The sequence below is a fragment of the Aricia agestis genome, chromosome 12, assembly GCF_905147365.1.
Source record: "Aricia agestis chromosome 12, ilAriAges1.1, whole genome shotgun sequence".
NCBI lineage: Eukaryota > Metazoa > Arthropoda > Insecta > Lepidoptera > Lycaenidae > Aricia > Aricia agestis.
In genome coordinates this window covers 4,969,603-4,991,968 of record NC_056417.1, presented here as the reverse complement: position 1 = coordinate 4,991,968, position 22,366 = coordinate 4,969,603, and the positions used below count along the sequence as shown (strand labels likewise).

General features: G+C 37.3%; 2 protein-coding genes across 8 annotated transcripts in view; one reads left to right on the top strand and one right to left on the bottom strand.

Moving 5' to 3' along the window:
* LOC121732760 (zinc finger protein 271-like) overlaps positions 1 to 14,138 on the top strand; it is a 32,322-nt gene extending 18,184 nt beyond the window's left edge. For 5 of the 7 annotated variants that reach the window (XM_042122721.1, XM_042122722.1, XM_042122723.1 and 2 more), the window contains 7 exons: positions 3,333 to 3,500; positions 5,271 to 5,438; positions 7,002 to 7,169; positions 8,157 to 8,311; positions 11,386 to 11,494; positions 12,413 to 12,497; positions 12,924 to 14,138. In XM_042122721.1, coding sequence (XP_041978655.1) covers positions 3,333 to 3,500; positions 5,271 to 5,438; positions 7,002 to 7,169; positions 8,157 to 8,311; positions 11,386 to 11,494; positions 12,413 to 12,497; positions 12,924 to 13,040 — 970 coding nt within the window. In that variant the 3' untranslated portion in view covers positions 13,041 to 14,138. The remainder of the gene's footprint in view (positions 1 to 3,332; positions 3,501 to 5,270; positions 5,439 to 7,001; positions 7,170 to 8,156; positions 8,312 to 11,385; positions 11,495 to 12,412; positions 12,498 to 12,923) is intronic. The other 2 variants (XM_042122724.1, XM_042122726.1) reach the window with 2 other exon arrangements.
* A 5,855-nt stretch (positions 14,139 to 19,993) lies between these two features.
* Positions 19,994 to 21,055, bottom strand: LOC121732332 (charged multivesicular body protein 6-A). Its single transcript, XM_042122187.1, has 2 exons — positions 20,610 to 21,055; positions 19,994 to 20,364 (listed from the first exon to the last, which is right to left on the bottom strand). The coding sequence occupies exons 1-2, from the start codon at positions 20,910 to 20,912 to the stop codon at positions 20,053 to 20,055; spliced, it is 615 nt and encodes a 204-aa protein (XP_041978121.1). The 5' UTR covers positions 20,913 to 21,055; the 3' UTR covers positions 19,994 to 20,052.
* Between the last annotated feature and the right edge of the window lie 1,311 nt (positions 21,056 to 22,366).

The following is a 22,366-nucleotide window of genomic DNA, read 5'->3' as shown; positions in this document are numbered from 1 at the left end:
CAAACTACAAAATGGTATTCTTATGAATGCTATTTATTATAACTTCTTTTTCCCAACTGTACACAAAATTATACAATGTGAGATACATATTATTATAAGGCCCATTAAGTATTTATGTTCCTTTATTTATATTCCTTTCAAAAGTAAAATATATTATACACCTTTAAACAATGCTTCATAGTACCCGTTTTCATGGATATAATATTATTATTTTAAATTATTATATTTCTTTCGCAAATGCTTTCTAAACACGCGTATCATTTAACTCTATAATAATAATATGTTTTTATGTTGCCTTTTTTCTTTACAAGCATAAATTGTTAATTGAAAGTCATAGCATGACGTTAATCATATTCAACTTCTTAAGTTTATTGCATGATTGCATGTTATATTTTGTGTATAATCTATTAACAAAGTGCATAAGACATTAATATGTTAATAACTCCATTTTAATCTTATTTAAATAGCTGTGTTTATTTGCCATGATATAAATTAAAAATTGATATGCCAAATTGATAAATATATGCGCACTATCATTCTAACGCGCAAGCCAACGTTACTTTTTGTAGAACAACATTTTGCAACTAACAAATTATATTAAAACAAACATACTATGTGTTGTGTTATATAATGAAAATTACTGTTTCCTGATTTTTGTTTATTATCAGATTTAATTGCTATGCTGAGATAGATCATACGACCTCTGGAAATAGATGTCATAATTATTATTATACCACATTATTATGACATGCTTCAATTCGCAATCGACAGCGTCATTTAACTGTCTAACCAATCCATATTTTATATGGCGCATGAATAGGGATGATGACAAGGTCAAATATTAGCGAATTTTGTTAATAAAATAAAGAAATCACGGTAAAAAATAAGTGTTCCCAAAATTTCAGCTTGATAGCATTTGTATTTTTTTTGTTATGCGCCTTCGAAGTTGGATATTCAAGTCGATTTTTTTTAATTAAATTTCTTAATATTTGTATACAATTCGATTAAAAGCAACTTTTGTTATGAAACCACTTTCATAAACGCAATATTTAATATACCTGTCGAACAAAGTTGTCTCCCGATGCGTACAAACTACGAAAGACTGACGTCATACTTTCGTAGCACTTTGTATGGAGCGTTTCGGGCAGGTCTTTTTTATTAGATATTTGAATTGTCATTCATATCTTGGTGAATTTTTAAGCTATCAGAGTCATTCTTTCAACGATGTTTCTATTTTTTAAGTGACTTTCAATTACCGATAAGAAAAAAAAATAGTCATCATGCTTATTAGCCTAGGTTGCAAAAAGCATTTCAGTCTGATAATATGACGATAGATATAACGTTATAACGTTAATGATCTAAAATATAACGTTTTGAAATCAGCAGTCAGCTGACAGTCTGTGGTCAGTATTCAGTAAACCCAACGCCGATTTTCTCTACAAAAACTAACTGCGGTGTTGAAACGTGTGAATAAGTATTTAAAAAAGTGTGTTGTTAATAGTGTTTTTATGTTGAGGTAGGGTAAAGTTATTGACATAAAGGTTTATCAATTTTCCTTCTTGAAATTAACACTAAATACCAATGGAGAGGTGTCAATCATAGGGCTTTTTACATTAACAATCGTTAAGACCTACAAGGATGCTTTGTCGCGCAGTGCGTTCTGAAATATAACCCAGTATACTGTGCTCATGACGTCATGAATTCACGCCATATTATGTTACTTTGTTGGAATATCATTATTACAAATATGCTTTAGCCCAATAGCGCACTACCGGCCAAGTCGCAGCGACCAGGCCGCGGCGGCCATCGAAAGTATGGTGTGGCCGCTGGCCGCATGGTGGCCAGGTGCGCTTGGTCTATCATGGCGGTTTCATACTAAGGTATCTACCTCGATGGCCAAGCCGCAAGTGCGCGCCCGGGCTTAGGGCTGGTTTACACGTATTAAGTTGATAAGTAGTTAACTAAATTTTAACTTAATTTTAAGTTATTTATTGCATGTAAACACAAAATTTAGTAGCAAGTAGGAAGTTAAAATTTAGTTACGTACTAAACAAGGAAATTAGAAATTTGACTATTTTCTATTATGTTGGCAGGCGGGGCTTGTCACTTCACACATTTCGGGCAGGCACTTTAAATTAAGTTAAAATTTAGTTACTACTTAGCTACTTAATACGTGTAAACCAGCCATTAATGTACTACTAATATGTCACATCAGTGTCACCACTTACCGGTGGCATACCAGTACAATATGATGTAGGATTCAAGACGTCATTAGCACTTGCCAGTATACTGGCTTCTATTTCGGAACCTACTCAGACCCTACGTACAAAATATACTTTAAATATATTAACAAGGGGGTAAGTGCGAAACAGTTATCACATGATATTTAACAATATGGCGGCGTTAAAGTAGCCTTGTAGGTCTGTATACACCCGCTTCCGCTTGACGTACGACATTTGTGGGAAGTCCTATCCTAGCCGTTGCACAGCACTCCATTCCGATTTAAGGCCGGCAACGCACTTGTGACCCTTCTGGTGTTGCGGGTGTCCAAATGATTTAGTATATTCTTAAACACGTTTCTGTATCGGCCAATACTAAATAATTCTCTCCCTGACTAAAATTACTACTTTTTGTTGATTACGGCCGAAAAAATCAGTTGTAACTTAAAATCCTAAGTACATAATGTGTATACCAGTACCCATACCAGTATTACCATCCAATTATTACTGGGTTGCCCGCACAACAAAAAGTGAATCTTGTAATTGGCTGATAGAGAATCTGTCACTTTCACTAGGGCGTCAGTAGCCAATAGGCACTAGTCATTTGTGTGCCATCAGGCAGTTGTGCCATCAAATGACGTCCAAATGGCCCCAGTATCCTATTTGAACTAAGGCCCGCTTGCGCCAATTAGAGTTAAAATCAACCCTATGTGAGTCATGCCGTTCCTATTGTAATATTAAGGACATGGTTAACTTTTAACACTGGCGCGATTGGGCCTTGGGTAGCATTTCGATCTTCCCAGCACGCGACCGCTACCGATAAAACTTTAAATAAAATGCCACTTAATGGACTAGTCTATAGGTTTCATTTTGGTCTACGCCACTACAAAGCAAGCGGATTTGGTCGCTAGACCGAAGTCGGTAGATTTTATTTTCTACCGACATTGGTCTAGCGACACATGCGGCTTTGCTGTGACGCAGACCAAATTGAAACCGATAGCCTAGTTCATAAAGTGGTATTTATCTGATTTTTTGTCGGTCGCGGTCGCGTGCTGCGAAGATCGGAATGTTTTTGCCCGCTTCCCGTGTTCTAAATCGGAATGTGTTGTGCAGACAGCACACCGGGGAGACTCCTCACAAGTGCACGTACTGCCCGCGCGGGTTCGCGCGCAAGGAGCACCTCACCAACCACATTCGCCAGCACACCGGCGACGTGCCCTACTCGTGCTCCTACTGCAGCAAGAGCTTCACGAGGAAAGAGCACCTGGTCAATCATATCCGGTACGTGGTAGACGCTTAAAGTGGCCGAGTGTGTGCGTACGACCGTGTTAATAAATCGTTCTAAAAATGCTTGCTCAGACACAGCGGGAACCGCGCGGTTTGGACCCGTGCGTACCGCTCGCAGCTTATTGCCAAGGCGTTGTACACCATTCACACTTAACTGCATCTCAGATAATTCTTGAGAACGAAACTCCGCAGCTGTTTGACTGTGTTACTTCAGATGCCGCTACTTAAGTGTGTCTTGAGTGCAACACGCTCTTAATGTCAAAATAACAATTAAAGACCGTCTTAAGATACTAAGAGCGTATCAGCTAAGGTATGAGAAGTATGAGAGCGGTTTATTAATACGAGCCCTAATGAGATGGATGACCGACTATACTATTAGAAAAAGATATCTTAACAGTAAAACAAAGAGATTCAGTCGGCACGGGCCAGAGAGAACCCCTGCTCTGAAAATGGGGGAGGCATATGAGTTTGTAATAGAAAGGCAGATAGGAGTGAAAGCGATAGAACAAACGCCTTTTAAAAGATCTATTTTTTGTGCTGGTTTAAATGCGAGACTGAGGTGTCTTTGCGATCGAACTCAACCTTATTATTGACCATGGTGATGGCATTATTAGCAGGCACAAGATTGAGGGAGATGTGTTAAAATGTAATTTAGATATTTCAATAAAAAAATCAAAACAAGTAAGAAATGAAATGCATGCTAAAGATTGCATAAGGTTTAACAATAGTTAGTTATATGACTTAGGGCCGGGACACATAAACACGATACGACGTCGTGTCGTACCACGATGCGACGTCGCGTCGTGGGAATCTGCGACGAGCATCGTAAAAAACTACGTCGCGACATCGTAACGTGCCACGATACACGGCACGACGTCGCGTCGTAGAAAGTCACCATGCGCCATCTTTGAATTTTGAAACAACTGTGGCACTGACAACGCATCCCACGACGCGACGTCGCATCGTGGAACGACTCGACGTCGTATCGTTTTTATATGTCCCGGCCCTAATATAGTGCAGTGCGCGATTGCCATTCGTTTGTTGAAATTATGGCAGCTGCAGCTGCTAAAATAAGACCTTAGCCTGGCATGGAGGAATCTCCCATAGAAAAGTTGTGTGAGCAACCTCGATGCAAGGTATACAAAGGTGTGGTAAAATCAATTACGGATATTTGAGCATACGATTTACTGCTTATAAATAAAAAGCCTTAAAAACTCATGTAAGTATGTAAGATTTTGAAAGGCGTTATAGACTAAATATTCTTTTGTTGTATGTAAGATTTTGAAAGGCGTTTTAGACTAAATATGCTTTTTATGAAATTGTATGAACTAAACACCACTTCGCTGCATCTGAACTACGCGACACGGCAATCAAGTATTAGGGTCAATTCAGACCGCTACGCGACGCATAGATGCATTTCAAAATTTGTACTAAATTGACAGATTTCGCTAGCGTGAGACATAACTTAAGTGTAAGGCCGCGGTTCCACTGACGCGGAGCGGAGAGGAGCTTAGCGGTGCCGAATTGACCAATCACCATGCTCGAAATCTTCGCTCCGCTTCGCTGTACTTCCGCTGGAATTGCACGATTGGTCAATTCGGGCACCGCTAAGCTCCTCTCCGCGTCAGTGGAAACGCCTAAGAGCGACGCGTGCTCTGATGCACTGTAGTTATGCCTAGTATCCCTAATATTTAAAGCAGTAGATCGTATACCCAAAACATCCGTCCGGTTTCACCCCACCTCAATGGGAATGTATTGGTACAGACAACACACTGGCGAAACCCCGTTCAAGTGCACGTACTGCACAAAGTCGTTCTCGCGTAAGGAGCACCTGACGAACCACGTCCACCTCCACACCGGCGAGACGCCGCACAAGTGTCCGATCTGTACGAAAACATTCTCCAGGAAAGAGCACCTTACCAATCACGTCAGGTGAGTACCGTTTGTACCGTGGAAGGAATTGACAGGCAGATGGCGGACGTCATTTGGTCGGGTTATGTGAATGAGGGTGTTTGATATTCTATTTGCCACCAGGTGCCTTAGGATATATCGTGTCAGACTGCTGTCATATGTCACGATAATGTGCCTATTTGACACGATAGACCCTAAAGATACATAGCGGCACCTGGTGGTAAATAGAATATCAAAATCCGTTGTTCAATGTTAGTCGTTATAAGTGATCTGGCTGAATTGCATGCCTAAGTCCACCATCTGCTTGTGAAATAACTTATCTGATAGTATAATGTCAGTGAAAAATAACCTCCTTATGCTGTAAGTTCATCGACGCTGCGAAACACAGATTTTCTGTTTCCCATTTCAAATGGCAGTATTATGTCATGTTGCATCTCGCTTTATCGCCTTTTCGTCATTTAGTGGCAGTTTGCACCGTCGGTGTCCTAAGTCCTAACACCTTTACTAGAATAAAAAATATGTTACTATTTAATTCATTTTCATGAACAATAATTGTAAGTAACTACATGATGATTAATATTTATGATTTACACCCCTCTAAACAATGAAAAAGAACAAATCAAACAAGAACTTGGAAATCTTTATATATAAAACTCAAAGGTGACTGACTGACATGGTGATCTATCAACGCACAGCCATTTGACGGATCGGGATGAAATTTTGCATGCAGGTAGATGTTATGACGTAGGCATCCGCTAAGAAAGGATTTTGATAAATTTCAACCCCAAGGGATTAAAATAGGGAATGAAAGTTTTTATATAATAATACTTCTTAACGCGAGCGAAGCCGCGGGCAAAAGCTCGTAGTTCATAAAGGCATGTCAATGTATGTAGATTTTTGTAGGTGTGACTTTATTTGATGGTATCATTGTTGTGTCTAAATATTTAAATTGGTACTACTTCAGCATGACACGTACTAAATTCATTTCAAACATTACAAGGCGTTATAATACATGTTAATTAATTGCAGTAGTTTTTCTTCCAATAATAATTACTAAAATGCATATTTATTATTTATCACTTTTATACTTATTTCATCCTTAAGAAATATTACTAATGTATTCCCGTCTAAATTAAAATTAATAATGCTCCGTTTTAAAAAACTAAACTCAACCAACTCAAGAAAAAACTAAAAACAACTGAGTTACATGAGTTCTTTATTGCGTGGTAAATGTGTGACATTTAAATGAGTACAATTACATTTTGCCTTACATTAAAAATGAATCTAAACGAAGTATAGTACTTACTAATGCTCTTAGCTCTAACTAGTAAAAGATCTGTACTGTAAATAGACTTTGTTACAGTGATACATTTAAATGTCATTGTCTAACCACTTTTTGAACTTATTACACAAAGCACAATTCAAATAAAACATCTGGATGAAAAGATGATCTTATGACGATACGAGGCATAGAGCTTCATGCGAATTTCGTCCTTTTATTGAAGGTTTGTGCCTCGATTCGCCGTTTGAACTTTAGTGAAGTGCTCCCTTACAGATTGCTTTAAAAATCTTTTTTCATTGTAGAATACATACGGGCGAGTCGCCGCATCGATGTGAGTTCTGCAACAAGACTTTCACGAGAAAGGAGCATCTAACGAACCATATGAAACAACACTCTGGTGATTCGGTGCATCCCTGCAAGATATGCTCCAAGCCGTTCTCGAGAAAGGAATTGCTGGCTACGCATATGAGGTAATTTACACAGAAAATTTCTAGGCCAAGTAAAAGTTAAAAAATTGTGTTACCTTGACGTCACATCACAGGCGCTGCATACAATAAAAGACCATACTAAACTTCGTCTTTTTAAAAAAGAAAAGAAATCGAGATATAGATAGAAAACTTTAATCGCAAATATCTTACGCATTTTACAATAAGAGATCAGCTGCCTTACTCTTGACAGAATAAGAATCGAAGCAGCTCGATTTCAAAGCTTTTGCTACTTCCGACATATATACTAGCGCAAAATCGTGTTGCGGCTCAATTTAGAACTAATTCGGTCTCAACGGCTTTTCCCACTTCTGACAGCTACACTAGCGCACGATCGTGCTGCGTTTGAGACGCAGCACGATCGTGCGCTAGTCTAGCTAAACTAATCAGGTGCCTGACTCCCGAAACTGATATCGATTTCGATTTTCGATTTCAACGGTTTTTGACACTTTAGACATGCTTTACGGCCGTTCCCAATATTTGATCTATCTCTGGTTTTGCCCTACTAGAGATAGGAATAGCTCACATTAGACATTAGAGACATATATTTTATGTCAATTGTGAGCTATTCCTATCTCTAGTAGGGCAAAACCAGAGATATATCAAATATTGGGAATGGCCGTTAGACATCTAAAATAGCGCTATTTTAGATGTCTAAAGTGTCAAAAACCATTGAAATCGAAAATCGAAATCGATATCAGTTTCGGGAGTAAGGCCCCTGATTCGTAAATCAAAATCGTATCAGTTTCGGGGGTAAGATTTGCAGATAAGCTTTTCGTCATCTAAAACTTTACGTACTCTGTTGCTTGCTATATCAGCTGTATGTTGTTAACATACAGCTGATATAGCAAATCGTTATGTGTATGTTGGAAACATCTTAACGGTGCCAACTGGGACTAGCTTGGGGAAACTGGCTTCCCTTCCTCGTAGGACTCCAACAGAAATCAGAGATTTATTGTTAAACTTTCTCAGATCGCACAGCTGCGGCGAGCGGCCGTTCAGCTGCGGGGAGTGCGGCAAGTCTTTCCCGCTGAAGGGCAACCTGCTTTTCCACGAGCGGTCGCACAACAAGGGCGGCGGCTCCAAGTTCCGCTGCGACGTGTGCTCCAAGGACTTCATTTGTAAAGGTCAGTTGATAGTATACTGAGATATATTTCAGAACACACTCTACGTACTGTGTATAGTGTGTTCCGAAATACTGGTTAAATGGGACCCTAGAATTGATACATTATCGCATTCTTTCCCAAATTGGGCGATTACGCCCCCTTGTGGGCGCTGGAGCACTAAAGGGGGGTGGTATGTAATGGGACCCAGAAAAAAATGGGGGCGTTGTGTAGAGGCTTGGGGGTGATTTATTTCATACGGATGCATTTTAAATTGAAACAATGGGGGTGCTAAACATAATTTGTTCTCAAAGTGGGCAGTAGACAAAATAAGTTTGGGAAGTCCTTAGTGGAATGTCACAATCTGTCAAAAATCAAAATCAAAATCAAAAATATTTTTATTCGGAGTAATTGTTAAAAAAATGTTTGTAAAAAACACCATTAGTATAACACGTGTAATGTTATACTAATGGTGTTGTAATCAGCGTTGCCAGAATGTTACTTTTGTAACATTTTACGTTACTTTTGACCCTTGCATGTTACATTCATGTGACATGACTACAGATGTTACTTTTACGTTACTTTTGGTAATTGAAAAAAAAAGATGTTTGAAACCAAAAATGCGAAAACGAAACACACTTACTTTTATTGAGTTTTGTCGTTACAGCTGACAATGCTTTGAATGAACGTGGCGAAAAAAGCAACTAACGCTGCCATCATACAAAAACAAATTTTTGACAGTTCTTCTTTATCAGCAGCGCTCCCGCCCACGAGTCTGACTCGCTCATAAAGGGTTCCGTACCATGATAGAGCAAAAATAGGCCAAAAATGGTGTTTTTTTGTATAAGAGCTTATGTTATTATATTTTCATTTTAATAGGTAAGTATATAAATAATTTTAATAGTAAAATAATTATACGGAATCCCCCCCCCCCCGGCATTTAAAATATTATATAAGTAATACGAAATGTTACTTTTCCCCTCAAAATGTTATTTTTCGCATGATTTCGAACATACAGTTCTGGCAACACTGGTTATAATGTAATAAAATATTTGCGACACCAATCGACCCTCTATTGTTTTTAATCAGTAACAAAAATACGAGCAATACTTTATACTTGAAAAAAATAAATGTAATATTTTTAAAATCTTGTTTTTATTTATTTTTTACAACATTAATACTCTTGAAGAAAATCGGAGTCTATAAATTTTACTAAAACACTGCAAAAATTCTTCATGTTTCTGAGTTAGGTACACTTTTAATCAATGAGTTTCTAAAATAGTAACATAGAATATCATTGCTTTCACTATGGATTCTTACTCGAGCAATATCATAAGTCCTTTCGGTTTCCTCTTGAGAGTCCTCGTTTTATTTTGCTCAAAATGGGGGCATAATAATTTTAACTTTTTTACTCCTTTCATCTAAAACTTGCTAACTTGAAAAACCTTTTTCATTCAATGCCCTATCTCCAGCTTCTAAAAGATCAGTTAAACCAGAAGTAGTATCTGATTTATCGTCATTTGTGAGTCACTATTTCTTCCACCTGATAGGTACTTTGGATTTAAATGAAATATTCTATGAAACTATCACTTCAAGTTTTGTCCAGATAGAGAGACCATGGTGATCCATCATTCATCAACACTCTTCTTCAACAATCTTTATAAAATACAATTCAAAAAAAATTGACTTGACTGATAATGCAATTTTAGGTTATATCGAATCACATACTTTTTCATTTTTAGAGCAGCTATCCATTTATATCTGATCTAATTTCCTAGTGGATTTAGGAAAAACATTAAATTTGTGTACTGACTACCTATTTCTGCTGTTATTTTTGCAGTCTACGATACAAAAATAATTAAGACCAATTTCTAAAAATTTTAAAACAAGATGTGACATGTTTGATTGACTATTAGCTGAACCCCTTTGGTTGCATATTTTTGCCGCGGCAAGCAGCGTGGCAATCGCTTTCTTTACCCCCTCCACCCACTTCGCACGCTCCGAATAAACTGATATGATATAACTGATATCTAGTATTTGAATCCATAATGTTGTTAGTAAATATACAACGCTGGCGAAAACATTAAATAAAAACAGCTTGAATAATGAAGTGACATAATTCCCGATATTTATTATTACATTTCAAATAAGTAATATTAATTTCATAGTTTCCACGGATTAAATAATTGAGTTGTTTAAATATATAATTCGATAGCATCATCATAAGCACAACACTAGTGGAAAACTCTAGAAGGCGGCACTCGCTTATGACGTCAGAAGCGGTCGTCTTTTTCCGACCGTGGCGCAGGGTGTGCTGACAACATTCGTTTCTAAACATGCAGGCTAGGGATGGGAATCGTCAATTCAATCACTGAAATTTTTATACTATATTTATTATAAATTAAGTAAAACAAACACGTTTGTTTGTTCGGTAACCATTGCTTTATTTGTTTTATAATAAATAAGTAAGTAAAAACAGAAATGTTTTTATTAATGTGGATTTTCGTATCAGTAAATCATTGCTTATGTCCCGTCCCTACTATCGGATTTTTCGGACTCGGGCGTTGGATATCAATACACTTTTCTAAGAATATTTTCGGTAATTTATTTAACTTTAGACATTATTTTTAGGTCTTCTAATCAAGAAACTAAAGTGTAATCAATTGTAAATGATTACTTCGTTAACTAATTACCAAGTATAAACATTATTTTAATATGATACAGTGCTATCAAACAAAAAAGGCAGATTAACCGAGTAGTGGTACTGGTCGTAAATATCAGACTTTGGCGAAATGGGCACGAAAATATTTGTCGGATTATTCCGACCTTGGCGGCTAAAGGGTTAACAAATCACTAATAGGTAAACAATTAAATATTCGGCTTTTCATTGATCAATACTTTAACTGTAGTTCTAGTTAAAAATTTCATATTGTGATATCTACAAATTACAGACGTTATATTTTATTCATCAGGTTACTTTATTCATCAAAAAACTTTTATTACCTACTAAAGAAGTAAAGACTTGCTCACACGCTAATATAATATAATATAATGTAGGTATAACAACATAATTTTGTAATAATGTTGTTATACTCCAGCCAATCTTATGGCGCACCGGCGCACGCACGTGGAGTCCGGTGAGGCGGCGGCCGAGGATTGCGGCGACTGCGACAAGGAGGAGCCCGTTGAGAGGAAACACAATATACGGTGTGTATGGACCAGTCGCGCGTGGAAGAACGTCGTACTGATTTAGCATCGGCCGACAGTTTGCCTATAGTTAAGTTTGAAGGCAATCGTATAGACTATAGCCCATCAAACTTTATTATCGGCTGACTCTGTACCGTTGTGATATGATTCCCTTCCATTTTTTTTAATGAAATAAGGGGGCAAACGAGCAAACGGGTCACCTTTGGATGGATGGAAAGCAACTTCCTTCGCCCATGTACACTCGCAGCATCAGAAGAGCTGCAGGTGCGTTGCCGGCCTTTTAAGAGGGAATAAAGTAATAGGGTAGGGATGGGAAGGGAAGGGAATAGAGGAGGGTAGGGAAGGGAATATAGTAGGGAATTGGGCCTCCGGTAAATACACTCACTTGGCGAAACAACGCAAGCGCTGTTTCGCGCCGGTTTTCTGTGAGAACGTAGTATTTCTCTGGTCGAGCCGGCCCATTCGTGCAGAAGCATGGCTCTCCCACGTATAAGCCATACAGCTTCATACCGATCAAGTCAAACTAAACTATCGGCCGATTAAAAGTTTGCGGTCTGTGGAGGCTCTAAGGCTGCCTTTCCATCGGACTTACCTTGCGAGAGTTTTAATATGCAATATAATCGTTGCGCTTGGCCTGATTACACCTACCGATTAGACTGGCGAACCAGTGTTCTCAGCCAATTTGATTGGCCGAGAGCACTGTGCCGCCACTTTTCTCGGTAGTTGTACCAAGGCCTTTAGCAAGGACAGGATATAAAGCAATTTTTTTAGCTTTCAAAAGCAACACAGGAGCAGCTGCGTTGTTAATTTAAGCTTAGATCTCTTATTTGATCGAAGGATCTAATAAGACCTAACTATCTATATAGATCTAACTATTTTATATTGTATTGTTCAACAATTATTGTTTTAACTACACAGAGAACCGTCTGAGGGTAGATCAACGGAGAGTGTTGTTCAAAGCCAACAGAATACGTCCACAGTCATGCAACAGATCACAAATCAGGTATGTGCTTCATTTCATCTACGTGCACATGTTCGGCTGTGGATATTTTTTCTTTTTTTAACTAAAAAAGAAAAAATATCCACAGCCGAACATAATATAACCTCCTCGTTTTTTGGAAGTCGGTTAATAAAAGAGATAATCTTGATACTTGCATTTTATTGTTATGATGAAAACTTAAGTTATGGTAGTAGCTTAGTCTCTATCTTAAGTCTTAACAAATAATTAAACCTTTAAAAATCAGGCAAAAGCTCCATACGTTATTTAAAACCTATCCTTATAATATGGTTGCGAAGCACTTAGAAGCATATCATGAAACTGTTAAAACAAGACAGGAAGTAGCTACGAATAATAAAAACTAGGAAGTAGTATGTTTATAATATTTTATTATCATATTATACAATAATTTAACCTTTTGTATATTCACAGCCACAAGTCCGAGCACCTCCGACCGGGTCCACCGTCGGTACGGGCAGCTTCGGCCACGCGACCGGCCATCACTCCGGCGCCGCCATCGCCCATCACACAGTCACAGTCAACTACTAGCACACATGCACCAGGGAGACTAAAGCGCTAGTCAGATAGCATTTCATGATGATGATGATGCGCGAAACGGTAGTAGCTTAAATAAGTTGGGTATAAGGCCGAAGTCTCGAAACCAGGGGGTAGCGGGACGGGCGCGGCGCTTGACAATGTGTAGATTTATATTGATAAGCAGTCTAGTACGCCGCGCGCCGCTCGGTCAGATCGTTGCGCTGAATGTGGTCAGGCAAATGAAGCGTTTCTATTGGTTCTTAAAAACACATTCCTCGCAACGCAGCTTAGTTTATCTCCGGTGAAAACGCAATCGTCGGAGACTGAGACGGACGAACATGCGCTAGAAATCACAAGTGTAACGCGCTAGTCAGAAAGCATTTCACAACCATGGCGATAGTGCGCGAAACGGTAATGAGTTTGTCATTAAAGATTAGAGTCATGTTTACTGCTGCTAAAATAACAAGGTCAAGCGTAGGTCACCCTCATAACTACAAAACGATAAAGTTTGTGTGCTTTTGGTTTTTTTTTCATAAGAAGCCAAAGGCAAAGTTTACTTGTGTTATTCTTGTTCGTCTCATTTTTTTATTGCCCATGTCAAAATCATGTCATGTCATGATAGCGCAACTTGACATGTAACTAAATAATAAATATAAACAACTTGTTTGTGGTGTTGCATGATGCATCATGCATGTCATTACATGATTTTGACATGCGCAATAAAGATTAGCGTAATAAAAAAAATTACGAACACGACTATAATTACTGTTTCGCGCATTTCTATTTATACCTCATAATAAATTGGCAAAAATATCATGAAAATCAAAGGTGTTGTGAAGTAATACATGTGATAGTTCCACTAGATTTTTGGAAAAACATTTTGAGCGTTTGTGCACTACAGTGTAGGCACAGGATGGCTAAATATAATATTATGTAATATAAAAATTGTATCATAGTATGGATTTCCGCGAAGTGAAACATCTGATTTTGTTTTAAAATGATGATTTTTATATTTTCTAAATGGATTATGGAATGCACTGAAGCAAAAATTATAATCACAATAACTTTTAGATTTTACTCAACATCATATTATTATGCAATTTTGTAGAAAGCTACTAGAAATTATTGTTTTTATTATAAGTTTTAACCTTTGATAATAAAAATATTTTTTCGCACTGGCAGGTTATTTTTAATATACAGTATGACTACTTTTTAAATATGGCATCTAAAATCGAAAAACATTTGAATACAAGCATTACATTCCTAACAAAGGCAAGAGTGTAAATTTGTCTTATTATTGTCTGTAAAATTATTGCAGCATATATTCACATATTTTTTTTACTTACCGTACATTATTGTATAGTACCACTATTTTGCTGACGATGCTCGGCTATCTTCTTTTTTTTTCAGAAAGGAATGGTTGTATAAAAACGACAGTTCTGAAAGACAAATAATGTGATCTTTTAAAACTATTAAATGTTTTCATTACATTTATGATTTAAGTAGGGACCAGACCGTAATTACAGCACGATTAAATAAGAACTGACTAATGACTACTGCCGTTCTATTTCACTCAATAGTTACGGCCTTGTTTAAAAAAATATATTTATTACATTTATGCATAATATCCTACTGGTTGGCACGTGACTTTTCTAACTTATCATACACAGACAGCAATATAAATGAGCGTAAGCGGACATGGGCGTACCCAGGTAGGGGCAGGGGGGGGCAGCCAGGCGCTGAAATCCTGGGTACGCCCATGTTAGCGGAAAGTATTTTTTGAAACCCATAAAAAGGACTTTTGTCAATTGTTCTTTATAAATCGGCAAAAGGCTTGAGTCAGCTGCCACCTAGACTACTGCCATGCAGTGCCGCGAATAGGTCTACCAGAATCTGATGGCAAAAAGTGAGAAAATAAATTGACTCTTGGTGTAAAGTGTAAACTGATGCTTACAATCATACTCGTACACACTTACCCCCTATCTAATAAAAAAATACTCACCCTCTCCTTGTCTGGCACATTGGAAAAACCACATGACAGATAAAGGAAGCCAACCCCTAAGGGCCGATTCACACCGGAATGGCAGCGCAGCGGCGAGCATTTTCAGTGTCATAGTATAATAACAATAATGAAGATAAAGTTTAAAATCGTATGACACTGAAAATGCTCGCCGCTGCGCTGCCATTTCGGTGTGAATCGGCCCTTAATAGTTGCGTCCTGAATATTTATTAGCAAGGGGGTAGGTAAATAATTACTTAAGTACTTATTTCATGAAAACATCAAATAACTACTTAGGAGACAGAAATTTATGTCAAAACCTAACCACTAAAGACCCCCGTCAGAGTCATTTATTGATGAATCTCATCAATAAATGAACAGAAAATGTTTATGTGAAAATTTTCACTTCATTAAAGTCAAGTGATTTTTTTTTAAATATCGCTGAGTGCGGCTAATTCGCTATGTAATTAATGATCAAGTCACATGTTGCTCAGTGCGGCCGCACATAATATTTTGTTTTAATCTTGAATCATGGGACTATGTATTAAATTATGCTAGTTTTTATCCCCCTATAATATAAGCTCGTTTTTGCCATTCGTGTACAGTAAAAGGTGTGATAATTCTAATTTTAAGGGAAAATGTATAGTAACTGGTGGCTGTATACTTAGCTTAGTGGACCGCCATGAAAGTGGTGTTATAATCACTTTCAACCAACAATCCATGTCATCTAACCAAGATATTTGATAATGGCGCGAATTTGATTTAAAATTGAAACTCTTTATGAATAATAGTATACGTTACACTTAGCCCGGGCGCGCACTAGCTGCCATCGAGATAGATACCTTAATATGAAACCGCCATAGACGACGCGCACCTGGCCGCAGCGCGACCTGCGGCCACACCATACTTTCATTGGCCGCCGCGACCTGGCCGCGTATTTACAAAGGCTATACCATTAGAGTGAAAGCGTGAACTGAACTGGCTTAGCTTTTGTTACACAAAAACTTGACAAAACCCTAATCTATTACAGTACAGAAATTGATCGAAATCGCCTAGGCTTTGTTAGCTAAATTCTTTCTAACATTACAGCTACAAATACTATTCAATTTGATACCGATATGGTAAATAAGGTCATCGTTATCTTTAAAAATATGTAGGTGGATGTTATTATTTTATTGTTAAATTATACGTTTCTATATGTAAAACTATAATATTTTTCTAGAGTAGTTAGGTACCTCTAATGTAAAATACAAAACGCAGTCTACAGTGTGTAACAAAAATAAGTGACGATCCCGAGTTTCCCCATACAAAAGTTAAAAAAAAATTTGGTCTTTCAGCTCTGCTACTTTCACAGTGAACTCTCTACTAGGAACACGTACACACCCCAAAGTATTATCACCTATTTTTGTTACATCCTGTATAATAATTTTGGTAAAGGTTTGGAAACCTACCCCAAGATTTATGGGGAGCGGAGGTGAGAGGGGAGTGGGGAGAAGGGGTAAACGCCCCCCGTACCAAATCCACACTGAGAAACCCCTCTGTTTTGGAGCTACTAACCTTTGAAATTTTTGGAATTCTGATGCGTGTTTTGAATATTTGAAATTTTTGTAATTCTGAGGCGTGTTTTGTGACGATCGCCGGCTGCTGCCGCAGCACAGTCACAGTTAGGGAATGCAAATCTCGCGAGATTGGGGCTCAAGCGAGATCCCGCGAGTTTATGAATACAATACCGCGAGATCTCGCCAATTTCGAGATCTCGCGAGATTAGCAGTTTGGTGGGTTTTTTTTGCAAATAATCACAATATTTAAATAAATTACGAAAAAAAGTAATGAATATTATAAGTATTATAAGCATAGCACATATATGTGAGCACCAAAAAATTGTGGTAGGTTTCTGAACCTTAGCCATCATTTTTATCTAATTTACGATTAGCTTAGTATTTTTACAATTTAAACGTAGTAGGTAACAGTCAGATCGTGCCATACTTAGTATGGCACGATCACGGACGTAAAAAAAATATTATTAATATTTTTTACCTCCGTGGGCACGATAAACAAATATGGCGGTGAGCCTCTACTCGACTAGGTTTTGTTCGTACGTAATGTTTGAAAATATATCGACAAAAGCTTATCTATTTGAGTAAATATGTATAATACAGTACTAGGTTTTGTCCATGCATTTTCTTTGAAAATATCAAGGCAAAAAGCTAATCCACTTGAGTCAATTTTTTTTGCTGAGATAGAATAGGTATTGTCGAGTAATATGCATAAACAAAAGCTCATCTATTAGAGTCTGGCTCGTGACTCAAATGGTATAGCCTTTGTAAATACGCGACCTGGCCGTTAGTGCGCGCCTGGGCTTACAGTAATAAATGCTACTCTCTTTATGTGTCGAATGGTTTTTTTTTTTTAATGTTTCAGACGATGGCGGTAACATTTAGCGTAATCGTAAACATCTTTATTCATAACGGGCCTTGGTTTTGTCCACTTTTATTATATATTTTTTTAATGAGTATGTATATTATTATTAGATTGAAATATCGCCTACTAATTTTTAAGGAATTCACTTGCATAGAACTGCTAATCAAATATCAATAGCTGCATAATTTACTAATCAATAGAAACGACGAGTAGAGGAAAATGAATCTTAAAAAGGCAACGTCAATTCTGAGGGTCAGTTCACACAGACACGCGATATGTTGGGGCATGTTTAAAATTTTTGAACTTTACTTACCACACAATAAGAATTATTGCGAGATTAGTAATAGTTAACGTGGTGCTTGCACGAAATTTGAACTCGCATAGAAAGTTTTCTGTGTGTGTTAAATAAAGTTGTTTATCGCCATCAAAAAGTGCCGCGCTGCGTCGCGTGTCGGCGTAAAGTGACGCAAGTGCGTATTTGTGCGACATTTGACATGTCTAATTTAAGTCTTCTTATTTTTAAATCCATCGTGCTTTGTATTTGGTAGGTAATAGTAATATAACGCCATAGCCACTTGAATCATAACATCTGCCATTTACGAATTCTTTGTTGATCGGCATGGGTTTCGAAGCTTGTAAACTTAATTATAGCTTACACGACAATTGTATATAAAAGTAACTTTATATTTAGTACTATGTAGTTATTACTTAAGACTAATAAAATATATCATATTATGTTAACGGTCAGAATAGCGATGATAATATTATGTGTTATAGGTTGTAAAGGGTTTCGCGATTTAAAATCGTGTATCGTAGGGATTTTCTTTGTAAATTGTTGCGAAGACTTCAGGAAGGTATGCACACAATGGTGGCACTTAATTTATATTTTACAGATTTGAAACTTTTAGAATCACATAGAATATCAAGCTAAATATATAAATTATGTTCTGTAATTTGATATGATGAGATTAAACAATAAAATATAAAGATTTTGTTTTCTTTATTCAAAGAGATTTGAAAGTTTTGATCAAAGTATATAAAACATTATCAACTATATATTGTATAGTCAAGGGTAGGGCTAAAGTAAACTTGAATTGCTAGCAGACTTTGTGTTTTTTAGAAATTAAGTTTTGAGATCTCAGTTGCACTGTTCTTATCGCTAATTAATGCAAAAAAAAAAATTATGATCCCCTGCAGAATACAACTTATGCCCAGTATGGCTACTGACTATCCTTATTCCTGCTAACTGGCTACAGTCATTGTCATGAGCGTACCCAGGTAGGGGCAGGAAGAGGGGCAGCTTATTAAACATCACAACATCGGTATTAATTCGATTTCATTGAAGAGCTCTAACTTCTCTACATCCGAAGAGCCAGCATGGCACAGTTTGCTTTCTAAATTAGAACACTGAGCTTTTTTGTATCTAAATCCAAATCCTCCCACTACCTATTTTGAAAAAACGAGCGATAGGACACTCACTATTACACCAAATAATATAATCTTCATTTATGTGTTATAAGGTTCATTTCACATTGAAAAATAAAGATTGATATTGATATAATATTGATATTGCAAAAGCCGAGCCGCTCATGGCGCGAAATGCTTTGCTGGAATTCTACAAAAATATAAAAAGAGCTTCGGATATTACACAAAAATGTTTGCAAACTGTAGTTCTTTTTACGTCATTTAGTCGATAAAGCGTGGACCGTGGCGGGCGCGCGCCGAGTGCGAGCGGCGCTCGGCGCCCCTAGGACCGCGGCGCCCGTGTGCACCGCACACATTGCACCTAAGGGAAAGACGCCCCTGTCGACAATTAATAAGTTTGTACGCCGCAAATGGCTTTGGGATGCCAGAGATCCCAATTACACTAACGGGGGATGAGGTAAGATTCTTAGATAGAAATCAGCCGCAAAATATACATTCCTGTTAAGGATCTAAAAAAATGGAGTCTTTGTTAGGATCATCGATCATACAGATGAGATTCTCCTATTTTTTATAGTCGTGTATAGCAAAATAAAACCATAAGCTGTCACGGCTGTGCGTACGTGCGGTACCATCGTGTTTTTGTACTCAAATGAGCAATGGCTCGGGCTGTTCGAGTGAGGCTGCCTCTCTGTGTACGTCCGTCCGCCTCACCCTCGGTGAGCAATGAGCTTGCCTCGCCCGAGGCTGCTCGCTTGGTGTGTGTGTCTTGGTTATAAATAAGGACTTTGAGAAAAATTCAAGTACCAACCTGTTGTTGCCATTATTGATATAGAGCAAAAGAGACCAAAAAAATTATGTTTGTTGTATGGGAGCCCGCCTTAAATATTAATTTTATTTTGTTTTTAGTATTTGTTGTTATAGCAGCAACAGATAATACATAAACCTAACATAAACATACTCTGTGAAATTTTTAACTCTAGCTTTAATGTTCTTGAGTTACAGCCTGGAGACAGACGGACAGACAACGAAGTCTTAGTGATAGGGAGTGATAGTTTTGGGTACGGAACCCTAAAAATGTAGTGTTGTTAAAACTGTATTAAAATTAACAAAAATAGATAATTTATTTGCTTAGTATGTACAATATTACAATTATACAATTATTATTAATTAATGCTCAAGTTAAGCTTCAAGGGCAATTTTTGGTGCTTTGACTCTTTCTGGCCTCTCTGGAATGTCTTCCTTTTCGGTTTCTGGAATTTCATCCATAGGAACTTCAGGTAACTGGTCTTTCACATCGAGCATGTCTTCTAGTTCTGCCTCAATAGCCTCATTGTCTTCTTCGGTCAATTGCCCAGATATAAGCTCATCTATTTCCCTTTGTTTTTCAATTCCTTCCTTAGTTTCGTCTAATATCTTTTCAATTTCATCAATGTTCAATATAGCGTGCACCTTCTTAAGTGCTTCATTTCCAGTTTTCAGTCCATCCAGTACCTGAAAATTTAATAAAATCATATTAACTTTTATTGTTTAGTTACCTATAAACAATTTTCGATAATATTCTGTTAAACAAATGTGCCACACCCAGTAAAAGATATATTTTATAGATTATGAATCTATCTTAAATGTGTATGTAGTTTATACTGTGGTAAGGTATTTACTATTCTACTATTCTTTTTCTTGACCTGCTCAAATCGAAGACCTTTTATTAGGAACATAGGAAATGTATTTGTAAATACCTGTATCTCTATCTGTGTGAATTCTAAGTCATGGGTGAGCTGTTCTATTTTTTCCAACTGTATGTCTGCATTTAATAAAAGTTGTTCCTGGTACTTCTTTTTCTTCAATAACGATTTCGCTTTATCACGTTTGTCTTGGGCTAAAAGTTTTTTAGCCAATTGGCGATCCCTTTCCAAATTTATTTCAATTTTCTTCTGATACTGTTTCAGTTTATCTCTCTGTTGTTTAAGCTCCAAAACTGCTTTGTCTTGTGGAGTTATACGACTCACAGGTTTCTTACTTTTAGAAAAAAACCCACCCATTATTATTACTATTTACTTTCAAACTTATCAGATAACAATGATGATCGAAGATTCTAAAAACGTAGTAATGAAATTGACTTATAATAATTACTTTTCACGTATGAGCATAGTTTTTTTTAAACTATATATTTCTTCACCACTTTGCGCTTTATAATAAATTAATTGCGAACAGATTAATTATTTAAAATCATCAAAATAAAAGCAGTACCTATATAATAAAGTACTCTGTGATAAAAGCCTAGAAGTTAGAACCAGGTGTACAATCTTAGAATGTTTGACACGGTAACAAGAATTTTAAACCTCCAAAATAAAGAAGACCAGCCAAGTACCCAATTATTGTATGAAATGCTTACTTTTTAATTTGGTAGGATAATAATAGTTAATAACTCTGTCGCAAAATAAGAGATGGCGCTTGTAAAGCTTTCACGTCAGATTTTTATCATAAATTGTACTAGATGTCACTACTGAGTTATTTGTAACTAAAATACATATGTAAATATAAAAAATTTGTGAATCTTTTATGAAAATAGTATTTTAAAATAAAATATTTTCAATAAAAGGTACTGTGTTGTGTTTTTGTAACATAACAGCTATAATATTATTTTTCCTTCTGGTAACATCGATAAAAAATATCCCAACAAAGATGTCAAAGTCAATCAAACTTTTTGCTTTCAAGTGTGGTGCTAAAGAAGGATGTAAAACAGTGTGCTCTACAATTTGTCGAGTTAAGCGCCCTACTCACACATCTGCCGCAGGGGCAAATTAGGGTGTAGGAGTGGGGATGACCCTTAATTGCATCCTTAATTGTGATGTGTGTAGGTATGCAGGGGCAATTTAGAGGATTGGCCCTGCGGCAGGGCGGCAGGGTCGCGAGACCATCCTTGATCCCTAAGTCGTCCCTGCCGTCGCTGCGTGTGTAGCGCAATTGGGGCAATTTCTCAGTCAGTTTCAACAAGTCTCAGGAATCATTGTTGACATCAATAATTGTGGTGATATGATACAACTAAATTTCAAATCCTCGTAGGTTTGTCCACTGGCCAAAAACCGGAGCGTAGCAATTAATCGTTCTCTAGCGCTTACGGCATTCCGCATCAATGTATTTTTTTTTCTATAAATGGTGCCACCATTGCAAGAAGCTCTTCAAAAGAGTCAAAATCCATCAAAAGTTATTGAAGTCATCTACTTCCCGTTCTTTTATAATATTCATGTGCCATAACTCACTTCTTTTCAGTAGCCATTTCTTCACCCAGTATCTCCTTTTCCTTTTTTTTGAGATAGCACCACAGAAAGCACCAAGGCTACTCCAATCTTTTGATTGGTCGATAATACGGGTGCCATTCTCAAAACGTGTGCTCAGCTCAGCTTCACGGAAACACTGCACGGCAGGCAAGTGTGTAGAGATACTCCCGATATCACCACAACCGCCATGCACCCTAGTTTGCCCCTACGGCAGG

Bases quoted from the DNA above. Each gene is read 5' to 3' on its own strand.
- LOC121732332 (XM_042122187.1), bottom strand. From the start codon at position 20,912: ATGGGTGGGTTTTTTTCTAAAAGTAAGAAACCTGTGAGTCGTATAACT. The intron at 20,365-20,609 runs GTATTTACAAAT...TTAAATTTTCAG, and splicing joins TCACACAGATAGAGATACAG to GTACTGGATGGACTGAAAAC.